This window comes from Cavia porcellus, unplaced genomic scaffold (genome assembly GCF_034190915.1).
Source record: "Cavia porcellus strain 051 isolate PalLab524CR breed Dunkin Hartley unplaced genomic scaffold, mCavPor4.1 scaffold_26, whole genome shotgun sequence".
Taxonomy (NCBI): Eukaryota; Metazoa; Chordata; class Mammalia; order Rodentia; family Caviidae; genus Cavia; species Cavia porcellus.
Genome location: NW_026947509.1, coordinates 45,872,550 through 45,890,241, shown reverse-complemented (window position 1 = coordinate 45,890,241; position 17,692 = coordinate 45,872,550). Strand labels below are relative to the sequence as shown.

The 17,692-nt window shown below is 37.1% G+C and overlaps 2 protein-coding genes across 7 annotated transcripts in view; one reads left to right on the top strand and one right to left on the bottom strand.

Annotated features, from left to right (window-relative positions):
- The window catches only part of Creb1 (cAMP responsive element binding protein 1), a 64,745-nt gene that overhangs the window by 12,605 nt on the left and 34,448 nt on the right, over positions 1–17,692 (bottom strand). For 5 of the 6 annotated variants that reach the window (XR_010043503.1, XR_010043504.1, XM_063237362.1 and 2 more), the window contains 2 exons: positions 16,083–16,265; positions 14,068–14,218 (listed from right to left, as the gene is read on the bottom strand). Coding sequence is in view for 4 of the 6 variants with exons in the window: in XM_063237362.1 (XP_063093432.1) it covers positions 14,068–14,218; positions 16,083–16,265 (334 nt within the window). In the remaining 2 variants the exon portion in view is untranslated. Of the gene's footprint in view, positions 1–14,067; positions 14,219–15,042; positions 15,103–16,082; positions 16,266–17,692 lie in introns of those variants that run through there. The other variant, XM_013157659.3, reaches the window with a different exon arrangement.
- Mettl21a (methyltransferase 21A, HSPA lysine) overlaps positions 1–17,692 on the top strand; it is a 50,728-nt gene that overhangs the window by 24,933 nt on the left and 8,103 nt on the right. The gene's annotated exons all lie outside the window — the stretch shown is intronic.

Genomic DNA, 17,692 nt, shown 5'->3' with positions numbered 1-17,692 from the left:
CATACAAAATCTGAGGGGTTACTTTACCAGTGAGATGGAACTAACTGGAAATAGAAAAAAAAAATAAAATAAAATAAAGGATATTTCTGACCTAGTCCTGGGTAGAACTGACACAGTCAAGTAAAGGATAAGTGAACTTAAGGAGAAAAAAAAAAACTGAACTTGAAGACAACAGACCAGTTAACCAAGAGAAAAAGCACGAGAGGAAATGAGCAGAACAGCCAAGAGTTTTGGGACTGTCTCAAACATTCTAATGTGTACAATGCAATCTTAGTAGAGAGGACAGGCCAGGCATGCTGGTGCATACTTGTAATTCCAGTACTCAAGAGGCTGAGGCAGGACAATCACTGCAAGTTCAAAGCCAGCCTAGGCACAAAGTGAGTTCAAGACCAGCCCAATTGCACAGTGAAACCGTGTGTCAAAAAGATCAAAACAAAACAAAACAAAGCAGAAAATGGTTGGAGAAAGTGTAACATTATTTTTCAAAACTAGCAACAGGCACTGAGCTACAAGTAGAATACTAAGGCTATATATGGTGGGATTGAGGTGGCAGCATGTGTCTGTGTGGGTGACACACATGTATTTGCTGAAAATCAAAGGCAAAGAAAGCCACGAACACAGAAACAAAAGAAGTGTTATATACATGCAGATTTTTTTCAAAGAATCAACACAAATTATGAAGACAGTGGAGTGACAACTTTAAACTGATGCGAAAGAAATGATCAACCCTGAACAGATACTCAACAAAAGGATCTTTCATATATAATGATATAGACTTTCTCAGAAAAAAATGTAGGGAATCCACCGTCAGCAAACCTATTTTCTAAGAAAAGTTAAAAACAAACAAAAAGACAAATAACAAATGAGGGGCAGAAGCTATGCTGGGTCTGCGAGGAGTACAAGAAGCCAATTCACCCTTCCCATAAGCCACGCAATCCATGCAGGACCTAGGAAGAGAAGCCAGTTCAGCCTTCCAGTGAGCAGACTGGCGTGTGTGGGCTAAAAATACAAAAGTGCCCCCACCCCTCATAAGCAGCTGGCTGGTTTGGAGGACGGGTCAGCAACTGCAGTAAAAAATAACTGAATGTCTTATAGTTCGATTAACTTTGCAGGGACAGGGTCAGTAGTCTGAGCATCTATTGGGAGGATGACACTATGCAATATAGCAAATATGGCGGATTTCCTTCTGTATTGTTTTTTTTTAAATTTTATTTAAGGAGAAAAAGAAAAAAAAGCAGAGAAAGGTTACAAGTTATACAGATTTAATAAACAGTAGGAAATCACTAGTTAATGGATTACATATTGTCATCTTAGAAATAATTGTTCAAGTTACAAAATTAAAGCTTATGAAGTGGACATCATTATCTATCTTATACACTTAAATATACATGCAGTTATATCGTTTAGAGCACTTTCTTTTCCTCTCTTTTGTACAATGACAATTACACATTTTGGGTTGTTGCTCCCACAGTTCTTATTACTTTTTTTGGAAGAGAGTAAAACCAAATGTGACATAACAGAACAGAGTCAGTCAAATCAAAAGGGTGGACATAATAGATAATGTAAAAGCATAATACAAGGTGATCAACAATGGTTACCATAATGCCTCCCGCTATCTCTAACAGAATTGCCGATATCATCAGTTATAATAAAATTGTACAAAACAGTAAAAAACAGAACCAACAAAACCAAAACATTGGAAACATCACAGGTCTTCAAAAGTAGATAATAGTCAACAAGAATGGACATCATAATGAATCCCACTATCTTCATAGCTTTGCCTAAACTTTTGAATCTGGTACTATCAAGCAAAACAGAATAGAGGAACATCAGTCAAAACAAGATGGTGAGAGCAATACAGGGCTTTAAATCAAGATAATGGAAAGTCAAAGTGGGTTACTATAATATATCCTGCTATTTTTAAATTTATTTTTCCCTTAGTTAAAAGGATAAAAATAGAAAAGTAAATAATAAAATGGAGATTGAGATAAAAGAGGGCATAACAGCAAAACAGCGCAGATCGAAACATAACCATTTAAGCAAAATAGTGTTTCACAAGATAATCCCGACATAAAAGTAGTTACCATATTGTCTCTTTCCTTGAAATCTTTGAGTATAACTTCGTATACTGTAGCATCAAATATATCAAAACAATGTAAAACCATTTAAGAGAATGACAGTATTACAGGATATTTAGAATCAACTAACAAAATGAACAATGGTTTCTGTATAATCTCCTTGTCTATAAAAGTTTTTGCTTATACTATCATATATAATAAAATCCAATAAGATACAACCTGTTCAGACCAATGGTGACAGAACAAAAGCCTGATGAGACTTCAAAACAAGATGATACTAAATCAGTATTACCTATTAAGACATCATTTTCTGCAAAATAGCTGTTCCTATCATCCAACCTTCTCTGCCTCATTTCTGTTGAGCTCTTTTTCTGTCATTAGTTGTCAGTTTGTCTTCTTCATTTTGTTTTCTGCTCCATTCATTGTGGCCTCTCTGCCACTATTTCTGGATTCTTCGTATTTTTCTTTTTTAGAATATCCTGCAATATTCTCTGTAGAGTTGAATTGGTGGTTGCATATTCCCCTAGTTCCTCTTTATCCTAGAAGCACCTTGTTTTTCCATCAATTTCCAGGGATAGTTGTGCAGGATATATCAATCTTGGCTGGAGGTTATTATCTTTCAAAGCTTGAATTATTTCCCCCCACGATCTTCATGATTTGATGGTTTGTGCCGAGAAGTCTGCTGTAATTCTGATGGGTGTTCCCTTGTAAGTGATCTGTTTCTTGTCTCTGATGGCTTTTAATATTCTGTTCTTGTATTGGATTTCTGGAATTTTAATTATTATATGCCTGGGTGTTGCTCTGTTTGGGTTGTAGGTGGCTGGGGTTCTGTATGCTTCATACAACTGAGTATCTTTACCTTTTGCTAAATTAGGAAAATTCTCCTGGATTATTTCTGTGAGTAGCTTTTGTAGTTCATTTGTTTGTGTCCCTACTTCTTCTATGCTTTTAATTCTTAAGTTATAGATCCTCTTATCATCTTCTAGTCTTTATTTTATTGCTTGTTTCTTTGTTATTTTTAAGAAGTTTTTCATTTCATGCTCCCATATTACAAATCTGCCCTCCAGTTCAGATAATCTGTCCTTAGTTTCTTTCAAGCTGTTACGCCAGTTTTCGATAAGAGTTTTTAGTTTCCTGGTAATCTCTTTGAATCTGCTTCACGTATTCTATGCTTTCTCTATTTTCTCCATCAAATAATTCTCCCCTCTTTTTCTGTTCTTCCATTCCACCATCTGTTTTTTCTTGGGTGGTGCTTAGCATTTCTCTAACTCTTCTGCTTATGTCTAGCTTCAGGTCGTTAATAACTTCATTTCTGAACTTATCTATGAGGCTCTGGAGATAGCGCTTTATGTCTATTGGTGTGGTGTCTGCTATTGTCTGTTTCTCAGGACTGGGGGTTGAGGACCCTTTCTTGTTGCTGCCTCTTCCCATATCCTTTGTTCCTTATATATGCAAGCATATATAGGATGCCCAGCTTCCTTCCCTGTCAGCCACAGTCTGATTGAATTGCGCTTGCTAGGTATTCCCGCCCACCGCAGCGTACCAGGAAATTGCACACCAGGCAGCCTATGCGGGGCCCGCCTCCCAGGTCAATCTACCTTCAGGTACTGGAACCTGGGTTCTGCTAGCCTACTGGGTCTCAGCCAGCAGCGTCACGTAGGTTAGGCACTGCTCACCAACCCCACTTGAGAGGGGGATACGTGACTGAAGTCATTGCAGCGCCCTGTTCCTGCAAGTCTGCCCGATCCCAGAATGTCCTCTGTTGGAGTCTCCTAGACCGTGGAAGAGTCCCAGTTTCTCTCACTCACCGCAGGTCAATGCACAGCTCCCCGCCCATCCTTTCAACTCTGTTCACCGATTCCTGTTCTCAGAGCTTTCGCGCAAGTCTCTCTCCCTGCTGAGCCGATGTAGATGCAGCGGCAGTGGCGGGAAATCCAAATCGCGGCTTCCAATGGCACGAGCTCCAGCTTCCACACTGAGCCTTTTCTGTTCTTGTTATAGCACCAGGATTGCATTCCCAGTTGGTTTCTCTCAGCCCAGTTCTTTCTTGGGTCAGCAAGGCATATCTCCTCTTGCTTATGATTCCTTACTCCGCACCATTCCTGAATTCTAAGCTGGGTCTTTCAGAGTGCCTCCGTAGCTGCTGCTATCTGTCCACTATGTTCTCCGAAGTCCCTGTCTTGTTTTTGAAATCCAGTATCGTTCTCAAAATAAATTAGTTTGTCCCACTGTATTGTTTTATTCAATGATCTATGTTTTTATTGGTTTTATTCTGTTTTGTTTTATTTGATTTTATTATGTCTGATGGTACAAACAACTATTGTGAAGATAACAAGATATATTATGGTAGTCATTGTTGATTTCCTATTATCCTGTGTTAAACCTCTGTATCACTTTTACTGTTTTGTTTTGATTGGCTTTGTTCTATTTTGTTAGGTTTTACTGTCTTAAAAGGCTTAACATGTGAGCCAAAACATGGGTCTATAAGAAAAGACAGCTGTAAATAGTGAATATTAAAATTTCTACTTGTTTTTAATTGCTCTAGCTGGCAATGTCTTTCTATAAAATATCACACAGTAAGTATTTTAGGTTTTTCTGGCCTAAAATAATCTCTGGGGTGTATGTATGTATGTGTGTGAATGACTATAAATAAAAATACATCCTGAGCTAGATTTAATCCATGGCACCTAGTTTGCTAATAACCCTTAGTCTAAATAATGCAAAACCTAATTATATGCTACTTACAAGAATCCTACTTCAATATAAAGACATATATACGATAGAAGCAAAAAGATGGACAAGTGCATATATTGAAGTACCAATCAAAGGGAATCTATGTGGTTTTTTTAATGCTGGGCAAAGCACAGACTTTAGAAGAAACAGTATTGTCAGGAATAAAGCACACTGAAAGTGTCAATCCTCTAAAGACATAATTTTAAGAGGCTGGGGATTTAGCTCAGCAGCATAAGCGCCTGCCTTGCAAGTGTGTGGTCATGAGTTCGATCCCCAGTACTGATAAAAAAGAAAAAGACCAAAAAAAAAAAAGTAATTTTAAATGTGTATAGTTAATATAATCTTATTTTTGGTACTAAAAATTGAACTCAGGACATTCTGCTTGCCAGGAGGCACTGTGCCACTGAGCTACATCTCCAGCCCCCAGAATCTTTACATACATGTGGCAAAACCTGATGAAACCAGGAGAAATAAATTCCTAGTTGAAAACTTCACCACTCTTCTCCCAGTGAAGATAATAAAAAAGGACACAAAACACCTGATATTTCCAAACCACTATACCTGTTTCACATTTATATGACACTTGTTAATTTAAGAGAACAGAAACCATACAAAGTATATTCTTCGAAGTTTTCAATTACTTGGAAATTAAGTATTTCTAAATCATTTAAATTTCATTTTAAATTAAGTATTTCTAAATCATTTTTAAAGGAAGATAAAATCACAATTTGTGGGACACAGCTAAATCAATGTGTGGCAGTTAGCTTACACACTTGTCAGAAGAGAAGGCCTTATGCCCTTCACTTATATTAGGGGCTGGCAAAGTGCAGCTGATGCTAGTTTTTGTAAATAGGTTTTACTAGAGAACAACCATGCTTCTTTGTTGTGTACTTTTTTGTTACAATAGCAGAGTTGAATCATTCTGACAGACTATTTAATCTGCAGGGTTTCAAACATTTACTATTTGGCCCTTTACCAATAAACAAACAAACAAAATATAGCTAACCAATTATCTAACTTCCACCTTAAGGAACTAGACTACTTGGAGGTCAGGGCAGGAGGATCAGAAGTTTGAGGGTACCCCTGGCAACTAAATGAGACTTTGTCTCAAAATAAAAGATGGTAAGAGCGGGGCAAGTAGCTTAGTTGTAGAGTACCCCTGGATCCAATCCCCAGTACCACAAAATAGAAACTAGAAAAAGAAGAACCACTAAAAGCAGAGTACATACCAATGAAACTGCAAAGATAAAACCAACTGGAGTGCCTCAAAAATCTTACTGAATAATTAAGGAATAAATAATACTAAGCCTACGAAAGTCTTTTAGAAAATGTAAAGGAACAGTAGAACTCATTGTATAATCCAAGCACTACTCTAATAAACACAATAAAACAAAACTGAAATCTCACACTAATCTTGAACACAGACATGAACATGTTCCACAAAATACACTGGCTAACCAAGTCTAGCAATACACAAAATGAAACAATCATGACCAAGTGGTGACTCACCCCGTATTGCACATGGGTCTCCACACTGGAATATCAATGTAATTCACACTGCTAACAGACTAAGAACCTCAGCATCATCGCAAAAGACTCGGTGTAAGTATTTACAATGGTCAAACAATTTATGATAAAAATTCCCAGAAAACTAGTAGTACAAGAGAGCTTTCTTAACCTAATAGAGAGCATTTATTAAGAACCTAGAGCTATTAAATTGGTCCCCCAATGATACTTTATCCTAGTTTACAAAACCTGTGAATATTTTATCTGATGTGGCTAAGGGGAATTGGTTGTCAAACTGCTGACCCTGAACAGGGAAAAAAGTTATCCAAGATTATTTGGACTTGTGTAAGCATTAAGCAGAAGAGGGAGGCAGATGAAGGAGCCATGAAGTAAGACACAGAAATGTAATCCAGACTTTGAAAATGAAGAAACAGGATCATTAGCCAAAGAATGCTGCATAGCTAGAAGCCAGAAAAGGTAAGAAAGCAGATATTTCTCTAGAACCTCTGGAAAGGGATGTAGTCCCACTGATAACATGACCTCAGCCTAGTGAGGAAGCAAAACAGCCTTTGATCTTACAGAAGTAGAGGCTAATTTGTGTTGTTTAAACCACCAAATTTCTGCTAATTTGTGGTAAGGGGGATCAGAGTCAGAATCTTCTCTTTCACCACTTTATCTAATACAGAAGCAGAAGTCCTATTCCGTGCTGAAAGTGGAAGAGGAAGACAGGGGAGTAAAAAGGGATGAAGGAAGGAAAGGACATTCAGATTAGAACCAACAATTTGAAACTTAACTTGTAGGTTAACACGATTATGTAAAAATCCCAAATAATAATAATAAAAAAAAAAACTCCAGGAATGAAACTTGGAAGGTCACAGTGTAAAAGGCTGGTGTACTTGCTTTGGTCTTCCTTCTTGCCTAACTCCTAAACCCCTGGAATACAACCTCCAGAGTTAGTCTTTTTGTACCCTAATAAGCTGCACTCTCCTGTGGAGCTGCTGCTTTACTTTGCTCCTCCACCAGGAGGCCAAGGCTGGATTTAACGGGTGGGACTTTTATCCATAACTCCTCAAAGTCAGGGAAACAGGAGGGCTGCAGGCTGAGCTGATCACCAATGGCCAATGATTTCATCAATCATATCGAAGTAATGAAATCATAAAACCCAGAAAGAATAGTTTTGACACCTTCTCAAAAGCTGAACACATGCAAGCTTCCAGGGGATTGAGAAAGAACGCATCACATTTGCTGACAGGGTGACACACCCCAACTGCATATGGGCACAGGACACTTCCAGAACTCATCCTGTGTATCATCTCTTCACCTATTATATCCTGTATAATACCCTTTATAATAAATAGTCAACATCAGGGGTTCCCTTTGTTCTGTAACCACTCCAGCATACTGACTAAATCCTAGGATGGGAACTCTTGATTTCTTTTTGGCAGTACCAGGAACTGAGCTACACTGCAGCCTTTTTATTTTGAGACAGGGTTTCTCTTAAATTGCTAAATTGCTCAGGCTAGAATCAAACTTGCAGTCGTCCTTGTCTCAGCCTCCCAGAATACTGGGATTGCACTGTACCTACTCAGAAAGTGGAGATTGGTAAAAACCTACCAACCAATTGGCCAACCAAACAGGCAAAATAAAGTAGCCTGGGACAAGGGACAGGTGTGGGGTAGTGCAACTGAGCACTCCATCTGCAGGATCGGATGCTGGCGTTCTAAGGAATGTTTTTGAATTACAAGACACTTACCTGATGATCCCTACAGAAAAGACTGCTTGCCTCGTGTGCCAGGATAAAATTAAGCACATTTGGTTACAGAAATTTTCTGTGTTGTTGGGTGAGCGTGTAGGAAAGACTGAGTTGGTTTTTCTTTCCTATATCCTCAGATAAGTCAATTTTATTTGTTACACCAATAGTGTACCACTCAAAACAAAAAACCCAGAAATAGGCACAACTCTAATGAAATATGTGAGGATCTGTATGCTGAAAAGTAGAGAGTATATTTGCTCACAGAGGAGAAGACTTTAAGCATTGTTTACATATCAATTCTCAATTTAATGTATGCAATCTTCATCAAAATCCCATTAAACTTTCAAAAGACATTAACACGCTAGCAGCAAGACATACAAATCGTGGCAGTCATGAATATATTAACAAGCAAATTTCAAAATTTATTACATGAAAACGCTTAACAATTCTGGCTAACAGGAAAAATGATGGAGGACTTAACACTATAAAATTTGAGACTTTCTATAATGCTGCAGTAATCAAGACAGTGGGGATTTCATAAAATCGCTTCACAGTGAAGAAGTGAGCCCAGAAACACCACACAAAGACGACTGCAAGTTTGACTCTAGCCTGAGCAATTTAGCAATTTAAGAGAAACCCTGTCTCAAAATAAAAAGCATGTTCAACCAGCTTTTGGTAAGAGCAAAGGAATTTGATATCAAAAAGATGGTCTTTTTAGTAAGTGCTCTTGAAAGATGTTTCTTCAGATGTAGTGAATCCTGACACATCCCTCACACCTTTTGTGAACTTACTCAAAAGGGAACACAGACCTAAACATTAAACAAAATGGTAACATACTTTTCTCAATACCATTTTCCCATAAAAATTGGGCTCACTGAAGGAATGGCTGATTCTGAGGTGAAAGAAGCAAACACAGGAGTCTGGATAAGCTGGTACTGCCAGAAAATTAGGGTATTTTTGAAAAAAGGAGGAGGGCTGGGCATTTAGCTCAGTGGCACAATCACTTGCCTGGCAAATCCCCACCCTGGCACCATGAATGAATGAATGAATGAATGAATGAATGGAGAGGCAAAGAACAAGTTCAAAAAAGACAACCTCAGTAGCAAAAGCTAAACAATAAGAATAACCTGACATAGAATAATAACGATAAACTCTCCAATAACTGCATGGCCTTACTGTAAATAGGGGAAATGGGACAAATCTTCCTTAAAGAAGAAATTCAGTCAGTAAATGTAGAAGACTATAAAGCAGAAATAAAGAAATTCCCATCATAGTATTACAGCAGCTAACCCTGAACAAGATTTACCAGTGAATACAGGTTGAGAACTTCTAATTCGAAAACCTGAAATGTCCCCAAATTTGAAACCAATATGACACTCAAAAAGTTTTAAATTTTGGATTTTTCATATTAAAGATGTTTAATGGTTAATCTATACAATTATTCTTAAAGCAGGAATGCGCCAGACTCTTCCAGTCCTATGCATTTAGCATAAAGAACCTGTACTAAAATTAGTGGGTAATCCCAACAGGAGAAAGGAGGTGTTTGCAGAGGCTCTAGGTAACCCCCATAACATGTACCAACTACTGTAGTGGCTGTAACAAGTGACCAAAAATTCTTTAATACTCTCTCTTCTGGGAGGTGAAGTTTAATTTTGCTCCCCTTCAATGTGGGTTGAACTCAGTGAAAACTGCTTCTCAGGAATGTAGTACACAAAGAGAAATATGGTTAATTCTACAGTGGAAAAATGTGGCCCGCACTTTAGTTAAATTCACCAGTAATTAAGTCCTGCTGGTATATGTTCTCTAATATGACATGATAAGTGTCCAGCACACCAACCAGGATTTCCTCAAAATCTAATAACCCAATCTAATCATAAAAAAGTACCCGACAAACTCAAACTGAGACACATTCTAGAAGTCTGGTCCCTACTTTTGAAATGTTAAGAGATGAAGGAGACAAGACAAATAAATTCAGTGTGGTATCCTAAGACTGGATTTTGGAAAAGGAATATAAAAAAAATGGGAGAAATCTGAGTGAAATGTTTAACTCGGCAAGTAGAACAATACCAATGTATATCTTAAGTTTTGACAAATATATTTTGATTATATATTATGCTAAAATTATATATTAAATTGTATATGCAGTTGGGCATGGTGGCATACTCCCGTAATCCCAACACTAGGGAGGCTGAGGAGGAGGACCACTGAAAGTTCAAAACCAGCTTGGGCTACAAAGTGAGTCCAATGCCAGCCTGAACTGCACAGTGAGACCCTGTCTCAAAAAGACAAAAAACAATTAAAAAAATAAAATGTGTATGCTCCTTTGTACTAGGACAAAATATATTCTAAAATATTAAATTAACATTTTGGATGGTACAATTAAAGGGGATTACATTTTTAGCTTACGCATGAACATGTAAAACATGAACATGTAAAACATTTATAAGAGTAAATTTCTAAAAAATGACTGTAATGTACACATTCTCTGGTGATCTGCTTTTGTCCATTAAGAACTTTGCCCATTTCAATAAAAATATATTTTCATTCTTAGTAGAGAGCTGTATTCAGTTTAATGGAGACATCTTACTTTACCTTAAATACACTCCAGTTGTTTGAAATTTTTAATGTTTATCATGTTTATTTTCTGTGATTCTGCCTATTTATATCCTCAATTCATTAGTCTGACACTACTAAAATGTTTCCAGTTAATTGTTAGCTTTTCTACATTATCTTTTTCTTCCTGAACAGAAGTTTAACATTTTTATATGGTGAAGTCTATTTAACATTTTCCTTTATTACTCTGAGGGAGGAGAGAAAAGGTATGAAAAAGGAATTAACATGTGTTATATATGTGTACCAATTCCACACAATTGGAATGTGAACATGTGCTGCATGCTAGTAAACCCTTCTTGCCCCTAAAGTCAACTAATGACCAGAGTGGTAAACTGTAATGCTTTCACACTTTTTCCTCCCTCTCTCCACTGGCAAGACTGCGTTCACATTCTGCTAACTTCGCACCTGTCCTTGCCTGTGTCGTGGCCTATACCCACGATTATCATGTCGTTCGCCACAGTCCAGCATCTGCTTTCCAAAGCATTGCCCTTTTCCTGTTACTGCAAGACTGCCCTGTCTCAGAGGTGCCACCACTTGGGCCGGGATCCCTGAACCAGACAGTGTGTGAAGAAGACCTACAGGCCACTAACTTGCAGCTGTCAAAACATAACTTGTTAAGGAAAGAAATTTTGTTGTTGTTAAGGCACCAAGCTTTTATGACTGCAGTATACAGCCACCTCTATTTTCGTTCAGGATGCCAGCTTCATTTTAGAGTAAAGATCTATTTGGACAGTGTACTTTTGGGGCTGCAGCTTTTCCCCATCCAAGTCTATTTTAAAACAGGCCCTCTCTGGTGTACATAAGATGGTTATCTTAGTATGTTTAGGAGGAGAGGATTTCTCTCAACTTTCCCACAAGTAGGCATAGTAACAGGAAAGTAAATGAGGGGATTTGGGAAAAAAGCCCAAAGTAACCACTGTAACTTACTCAAAAATTTTAAACTTTTAAAAGAATGGTTATTTTTGAACAAAATGAACATCTGAGGAAAGCATTCAGTGTGCACTTCCAGGTGCTGCAAACCACCTGGGGCCCTGCCACATGCTCTGGGAAGTTGCCCAGTGGTGAAGCAGCATGTTCACAGGTTTTGGCACCAGACACAGGTTGGATCTCAGTTCTACCAGTCTATTAAGAGATGTGACCTTTGGCAACAATATTTTCTCTAATATTTACCTTCTCTTCCTGTACAAAATGGGAAAATGAATCAATTTTGCTGCAGGCAGAATGAATAATACAAAGCACCCACGTCAGAGGAAAGATCAAAGTCAGAATATATAGAATGATGACCTATCAGCACATGGAGGATGATACCTGAGATACATGAAAGCGCCAAGAGGAAACTTATAAACTAGACTAAAAAAAACAGGTAAATGAGTCAAAGAACAGTTCAGAAGAATAAGCAGTCACAAGGTTAAATACTCCACAGAGCTGAAATTAAATGAAAAGACAATACTAGGTCTGCCCAAAGGGTGTGTTGTGTGGGGGGACCTTTACTTTTTATAGACATGGGAGGACCACAGGGGTGGTCACAGAAGCCACGTTCCACTGAACAGAAGCTGAAAAAGCTGAAGAAGTAGAAGCTGCAATAATGTGGTAATGAAGGGGGAAAGTAATTTGTGGAAAGTCACCTTTTAAAGACCAGTGTAACAAAATCGACGCGGAAGTATTTTATTGGACTCCACAATTAAGTCAGGTAGTTTTTCTATCTCACGTGAAAAAGATTCTTAGGAAGCTGTAACCTTGTCCCTAACTTGGTGTATGCTGTGTGGGTGAAATGGGGAGCACAGAGGACTACAAATTGGAAGGAAAAATGAACAGAGAAGATGGAAATGTAGCCCGCTGGTCAGTGAGCTTCTACCTTGGGCAGTGCTCTGGGCAGGTCTCTCCACCATGGACCAGGTGGGAAGCGACATGGCTCTGCTCCTAGTCTTTTCTCAACGAGGAGGAAATGTTTTTGTCCACACAGTCAAACTACACAGACACAATGTAAAGTCTTCCTTCTTTTTTCGTCATAAATAAGGATTGAACCTAGGTCACTTGGGTAAGCTATATCACAGACTGATGGGACACAAATATAAGTCACTCATCTTCCCAACATTTCCCCTGATATAATTTTTTTTTTCTGGTACCGGGGATGAAACTCATGACTTTGCATTTGCCAAGCAGGCAACTTACACAGGCTGAGCTAAACCCCCGGCCCCTTCCCCTAATATCTTACACTGGCTTTGTCATTTCTCATAGCTTAGATATAATTGATGAATATGGTGACAGCCAAGAATATTTTAGGAACAAAGAGGCTGTTCTGCTGAAACATGAAATCACTCAAAGAAAGAGTTCAACAGAGCACTTTAGTTACAAAGTGCTTGCAGAAGAGTAATTTAATTTGACCCTTAGAATATCACTTTGGGTGATTTTACAAAGGAGAAAACTTGCAAGTACAGAAGATTATTAGTATGTTCTCCAAAGTCACAGGGGACAGCTGGAGCCAGCACCTGAAACCAGACTCTTCCAAATTCAATTTCTTTCTTTCATTTTACCATAGTATTTGAAGAATCTTGGGGTGAAAAATAGAATGTTTCCATCAATTTCAAATCTTTTATCTTTATATACTGTTATTTTCATTTTGTCTTAGTCATTTCCCTATTAAAATCTTAAGCTAAATGTTTAGTAATTTTTATGCTGTTATAAATGGCAAAACCATTTATAGCAATGAAGTTTCTTTCTGAGAATAACTCTGTCTACATCTCGCAGATTTTTGGCCTACACTATTTTCTTTTTGGTGTGTGGTGTTGGAGACTGAACCCCAGGCTTCCTTGCTCATTCTAGACAAGTCCTCTACAACTAAGCTATATACATTCCCAGCCGGTATATGTAGTATTTTCACTACTGAAGCCTATTTTAAGATTTAGTCTAAACATGGTATTCTTAGAATCAATCTATTTTCAAGGACTGTTTTTTTGGGAAAATAAAAATATTCATTAAACATGGAATGGCTACCACACATTTACTTTATTACAAATAAACTCAATATGAAAGTTTAACAGTTACTGTGAATACACACAATACTCATCAAACAATACTACTCACGAAAAATAATTTTTAAATAACCTAGCCAATCGCTGGAGCAAATTACAAACATAGCAAAACTTAAATTTCCTATGATAGGGAATTACAAAATTTTATGATTAAAGACAGATAATATCTTATTAATGATTTTAAAAGTGCAGTTTACTGAACAAAAGGTATTTCAGCAAGATCCATCAAATTTTGCCAGAAGAAAATTTCCAGTAAACGCAAAGACCCTATTATCAGTAGACAGAAAGACATGTTTCACAGCATTTGTGGATGTACTCAGCCCACAATATCTAAGCAGTGGAACATATGTACCTGTTCTTCATTAGGCGAACTTCTCGCTTTCGAGCTGCTTCTTCAGCAGGCTGTGTAGGAAGTGCTGGGGAAGATGCCATAACAACTCCAGGGGCGATAGTGCTGGTGGGTGCTGTGCGAATCTGGTATGTCTGCACATCTCCAGAGGCAGCTGCAAAGAAACACAGTGAGCTAGGCATAAGACACAAACACTCTGACTTGACTCAACTTTTCCTGTCAATCATCAATCTGAACATACTTTTGGAATTAGAAGATAAACAGTAAGGAACAGATGATTTTGGCTAAAATGTCAAAAAAAATTAGCAGTTTTTTGGTCATTAGAAATAAATTCAAATTAATGTATTCATTAGTATAGACACTTGGATAAAAGAGGTCTTAACCTGTGTCTATTTGATCTTACATTTATCTTTCATAGGATTGCAGTTCTATTCTGTGGTTAACATGCTTACCAACCTCAAGTCTAAAAGGGAAGTAGGGCACATCTGGGTTGATCTTCCTAGATAGAGTATAGTCCTCAATGCCTTCCTCTGCTATTGGTAAATTCGTATTAAAAAATTTCAAGAAGACTCTTGCCACGACATAAAAATGATCATAATTTTTCATAAAATAGCAAAACGGAAGAGAAAATAAAGCTTAATTGTCAACTATTATAAATCTCTAATAAACAAAACTGCAAGTATGAAAAAGTATACGGTTCGATGCCAACTTTTTGTAAACATGGTTTTAATGTAAATGGTAATGGCTAACAAACTCAAGTTTTGTCTCTAACTAAACAATCACCATTTGTGCAAAGAAACAATCACTATTTGTCAAAGTACTTCTAAAAACAGTGTTAAGAAACATGCTGCCCTAAAACGAAAAACCTAACATTGTGAGAAAATAGGAAGGTCTTTATAAAAATATTCATATTTAGATATCAATACTAGTTAAAATGTGTAGTTTGAGTGAAAAAGATTTATATACTAAACATGTTACCATCTTCAAACTGACGTTCAGAATTCAAATTCACTGACATCCTTTACAATTTTTGAGTACCTGCATGTAAAGTGAAAAGGTGTTTTACTCCCATTAATAAGCAAAATATTACCTTTTTCAAATATTATTTGTTTAATAACAGAATATGTTCTGTAAATACATTAGGGTCCTTTAAATTATGACTCTCTAGTTGGTCTTTTAGAATTATTCAAAAGTAATTATCTGTGAAAGGATACAAATGTCATTAGGGCAAATTGCATTACTATCAATGCAACCATCTTTCAAAAACATATTATTCATTCAATCTAAAAATTTGAAATCTGGCATAAATTATTATATTGAATTATTGTATTGAAATGAATTCAACAAAAATGGCCAACTTGTATCCATAGATTCCTGGAATAAATAAAATATATTAAATTTAGTAAGAAAAAAGCCATTTCTATAGTTCTTCAAATTTAATAACTTCTTTTTCTCCAAAGACCAGAAGACTTGTACACTAGCATGTTACTTTTGGAGTATAGTGTTCTCATTTAAAAAAAATTCACGAATTTAGAAAAGAAGATCTAAATTTCCCTTGACTAAGAAGTGAGAAACAGAATTCTGAACCTCCAAAGTTCTTATCAGTCACTAGCACAATTTTCATTTGACACATGATAAAAAAAACAAAACAAAAAACAGGACAAAACAGAATGAAAGAGATTGGGTCCTGCTCAAAGTCAGACAGAAGTTCCATGCAGGATCAGATCTAGAATCCATCTTATTCCCTTCTCAGTTCTTTCTAACCTACCCTCCCATCTAACCTACCTCTCCCATCCCCAAATTCTAAAGATGCATATTATATTTAAAAAACTGAAAATAGTTGTTTTTATGCCATGACATTTGGCATAAGTGGAATAATGGGAGAGTTCATAGAAAATATTACTGAAGAAAAGATAACTATATTTAATAGTGCTTTAGAATATGATACTTACTTTCTTTTGAAAGATTAAATTTTAATCTTTCAAAGAACCACAACTGTGAGTTCTGAACTCCCTTACCTTGAACAACAACTTGGTTGCTGGGCACTAAGATCTGCTGTCCATCAGTGGTCTGTGCATACTGTAGGATGGTAGTACCCGGCTGGGTGGCAGCTGCGTTGGTCATGGTTAATGTCTGAAGGCCCTGTACCCCATCGGTACCATTGTTAGCCAGCTGTATGGCTCCTCCTTGGGTAATGGCAACTAGAACCCAATGAAGTTTATTGTTACAAGTTTAATTAACATTATGTAAGATTTTTAAAAACACATTAAATTCAATAAAGAAAATTTGCAAAACACAACCCTAAGAGAGATTATCACAGTAAATACCAGCACCCAGAACCATCAACTTTCTCTTTAGGAAAACCACTTTCAATTTCTCTAACAGAAACGCACCCTACAAACTTCATCATAATTGATAATAGTGCTTGTTAATTTTTAAAACACAGGCAAACAGAAAAATATTAAATTGCTTTCGCAGTTACTTGGTTCTTAGGAAATCCTATCTTTGTGATCCATATGGTAAATACATATCTTGATGAAGGGAATGTGACTGTTTTCCACTTTTATGCACTGGGTGAACATGCAACAGGCACCCAATAAATGCCTGGTTTATAATGCAATTAGTTAATAAAGTAGCTCACCAGAGTACTCTATTCTCACTTCCTAGCAATTTCTGCCTGTGTTCTAAGTACACTTAAATAGCTTGGTACAGTGGCATGTGCCTGTATCTCAGCTAACTGGGAGATGAAGGTAGAAGGCTGGCTCATGAGTTCAAACCTAGCCTGGGCCACACAGGAAAAACTTTTTTGTTTTTGGTCTTTTTGAGCCAGGATCTCACTATGCAGTTCAGGCAGACCTCAAGCTCACTTTGTAGCCCAGGCTGGTCTTGAACTTGAAATGATCCTCCTGCCTCAGCCTCTCAAATGCTAGGACTACAGGAGTGTGCTACCATGCCCAAAAAGAACTGCTCTTAAGAAAAGAAAGAAAGAAGTGTCCACTCAATGAAACAAGCAAGCTTCTAGAACTTAGTTATTGCAAATCTCTTAAGGAGCTTAAAATTAGGAGTCCAAAATCACCATTAAGAAAAGAATATCGGACTGTCACTCCAGTTATGTATCTCAGCATGCTCACGCTGCGCCTCTGTTGATTATTTATTAGCCATACTCATCACTGTCAGTTAAAAGAATATTCATCAATGCCCAAATTAACAGATATATCACTTTACAAAAAACTGAAATTACCTTTATGCTATAATACATGAAAAAGTTAATTTTGGGGTCAATTATTACCAAGTTATGGAAAACTAACAGCCTTAGTAATCTGCATATGAAAAACTGGTTATGTACCATTTAATCAAGAAATAAGAGTTGGTGATTATTATCTGGTTTGACAAAATGGTATTTATGGAAGTTAAGACACTGGCATATGAAACCCATCCATTTCAGCTATTCCCAGTTTTACTTTGAGAAGAGGTAAAACGGAATATGTAAGAATTATTCTAAGATTCATTTGGCAAGATTTCACACTCAAACCACAAATTCTCACGGAGTTAATAAGCACATGTCACTGTGTGTTTTGTTTTGTGTACCGGGAATCAACCCGGAAGCACTCTGCCATGAGCTACATCC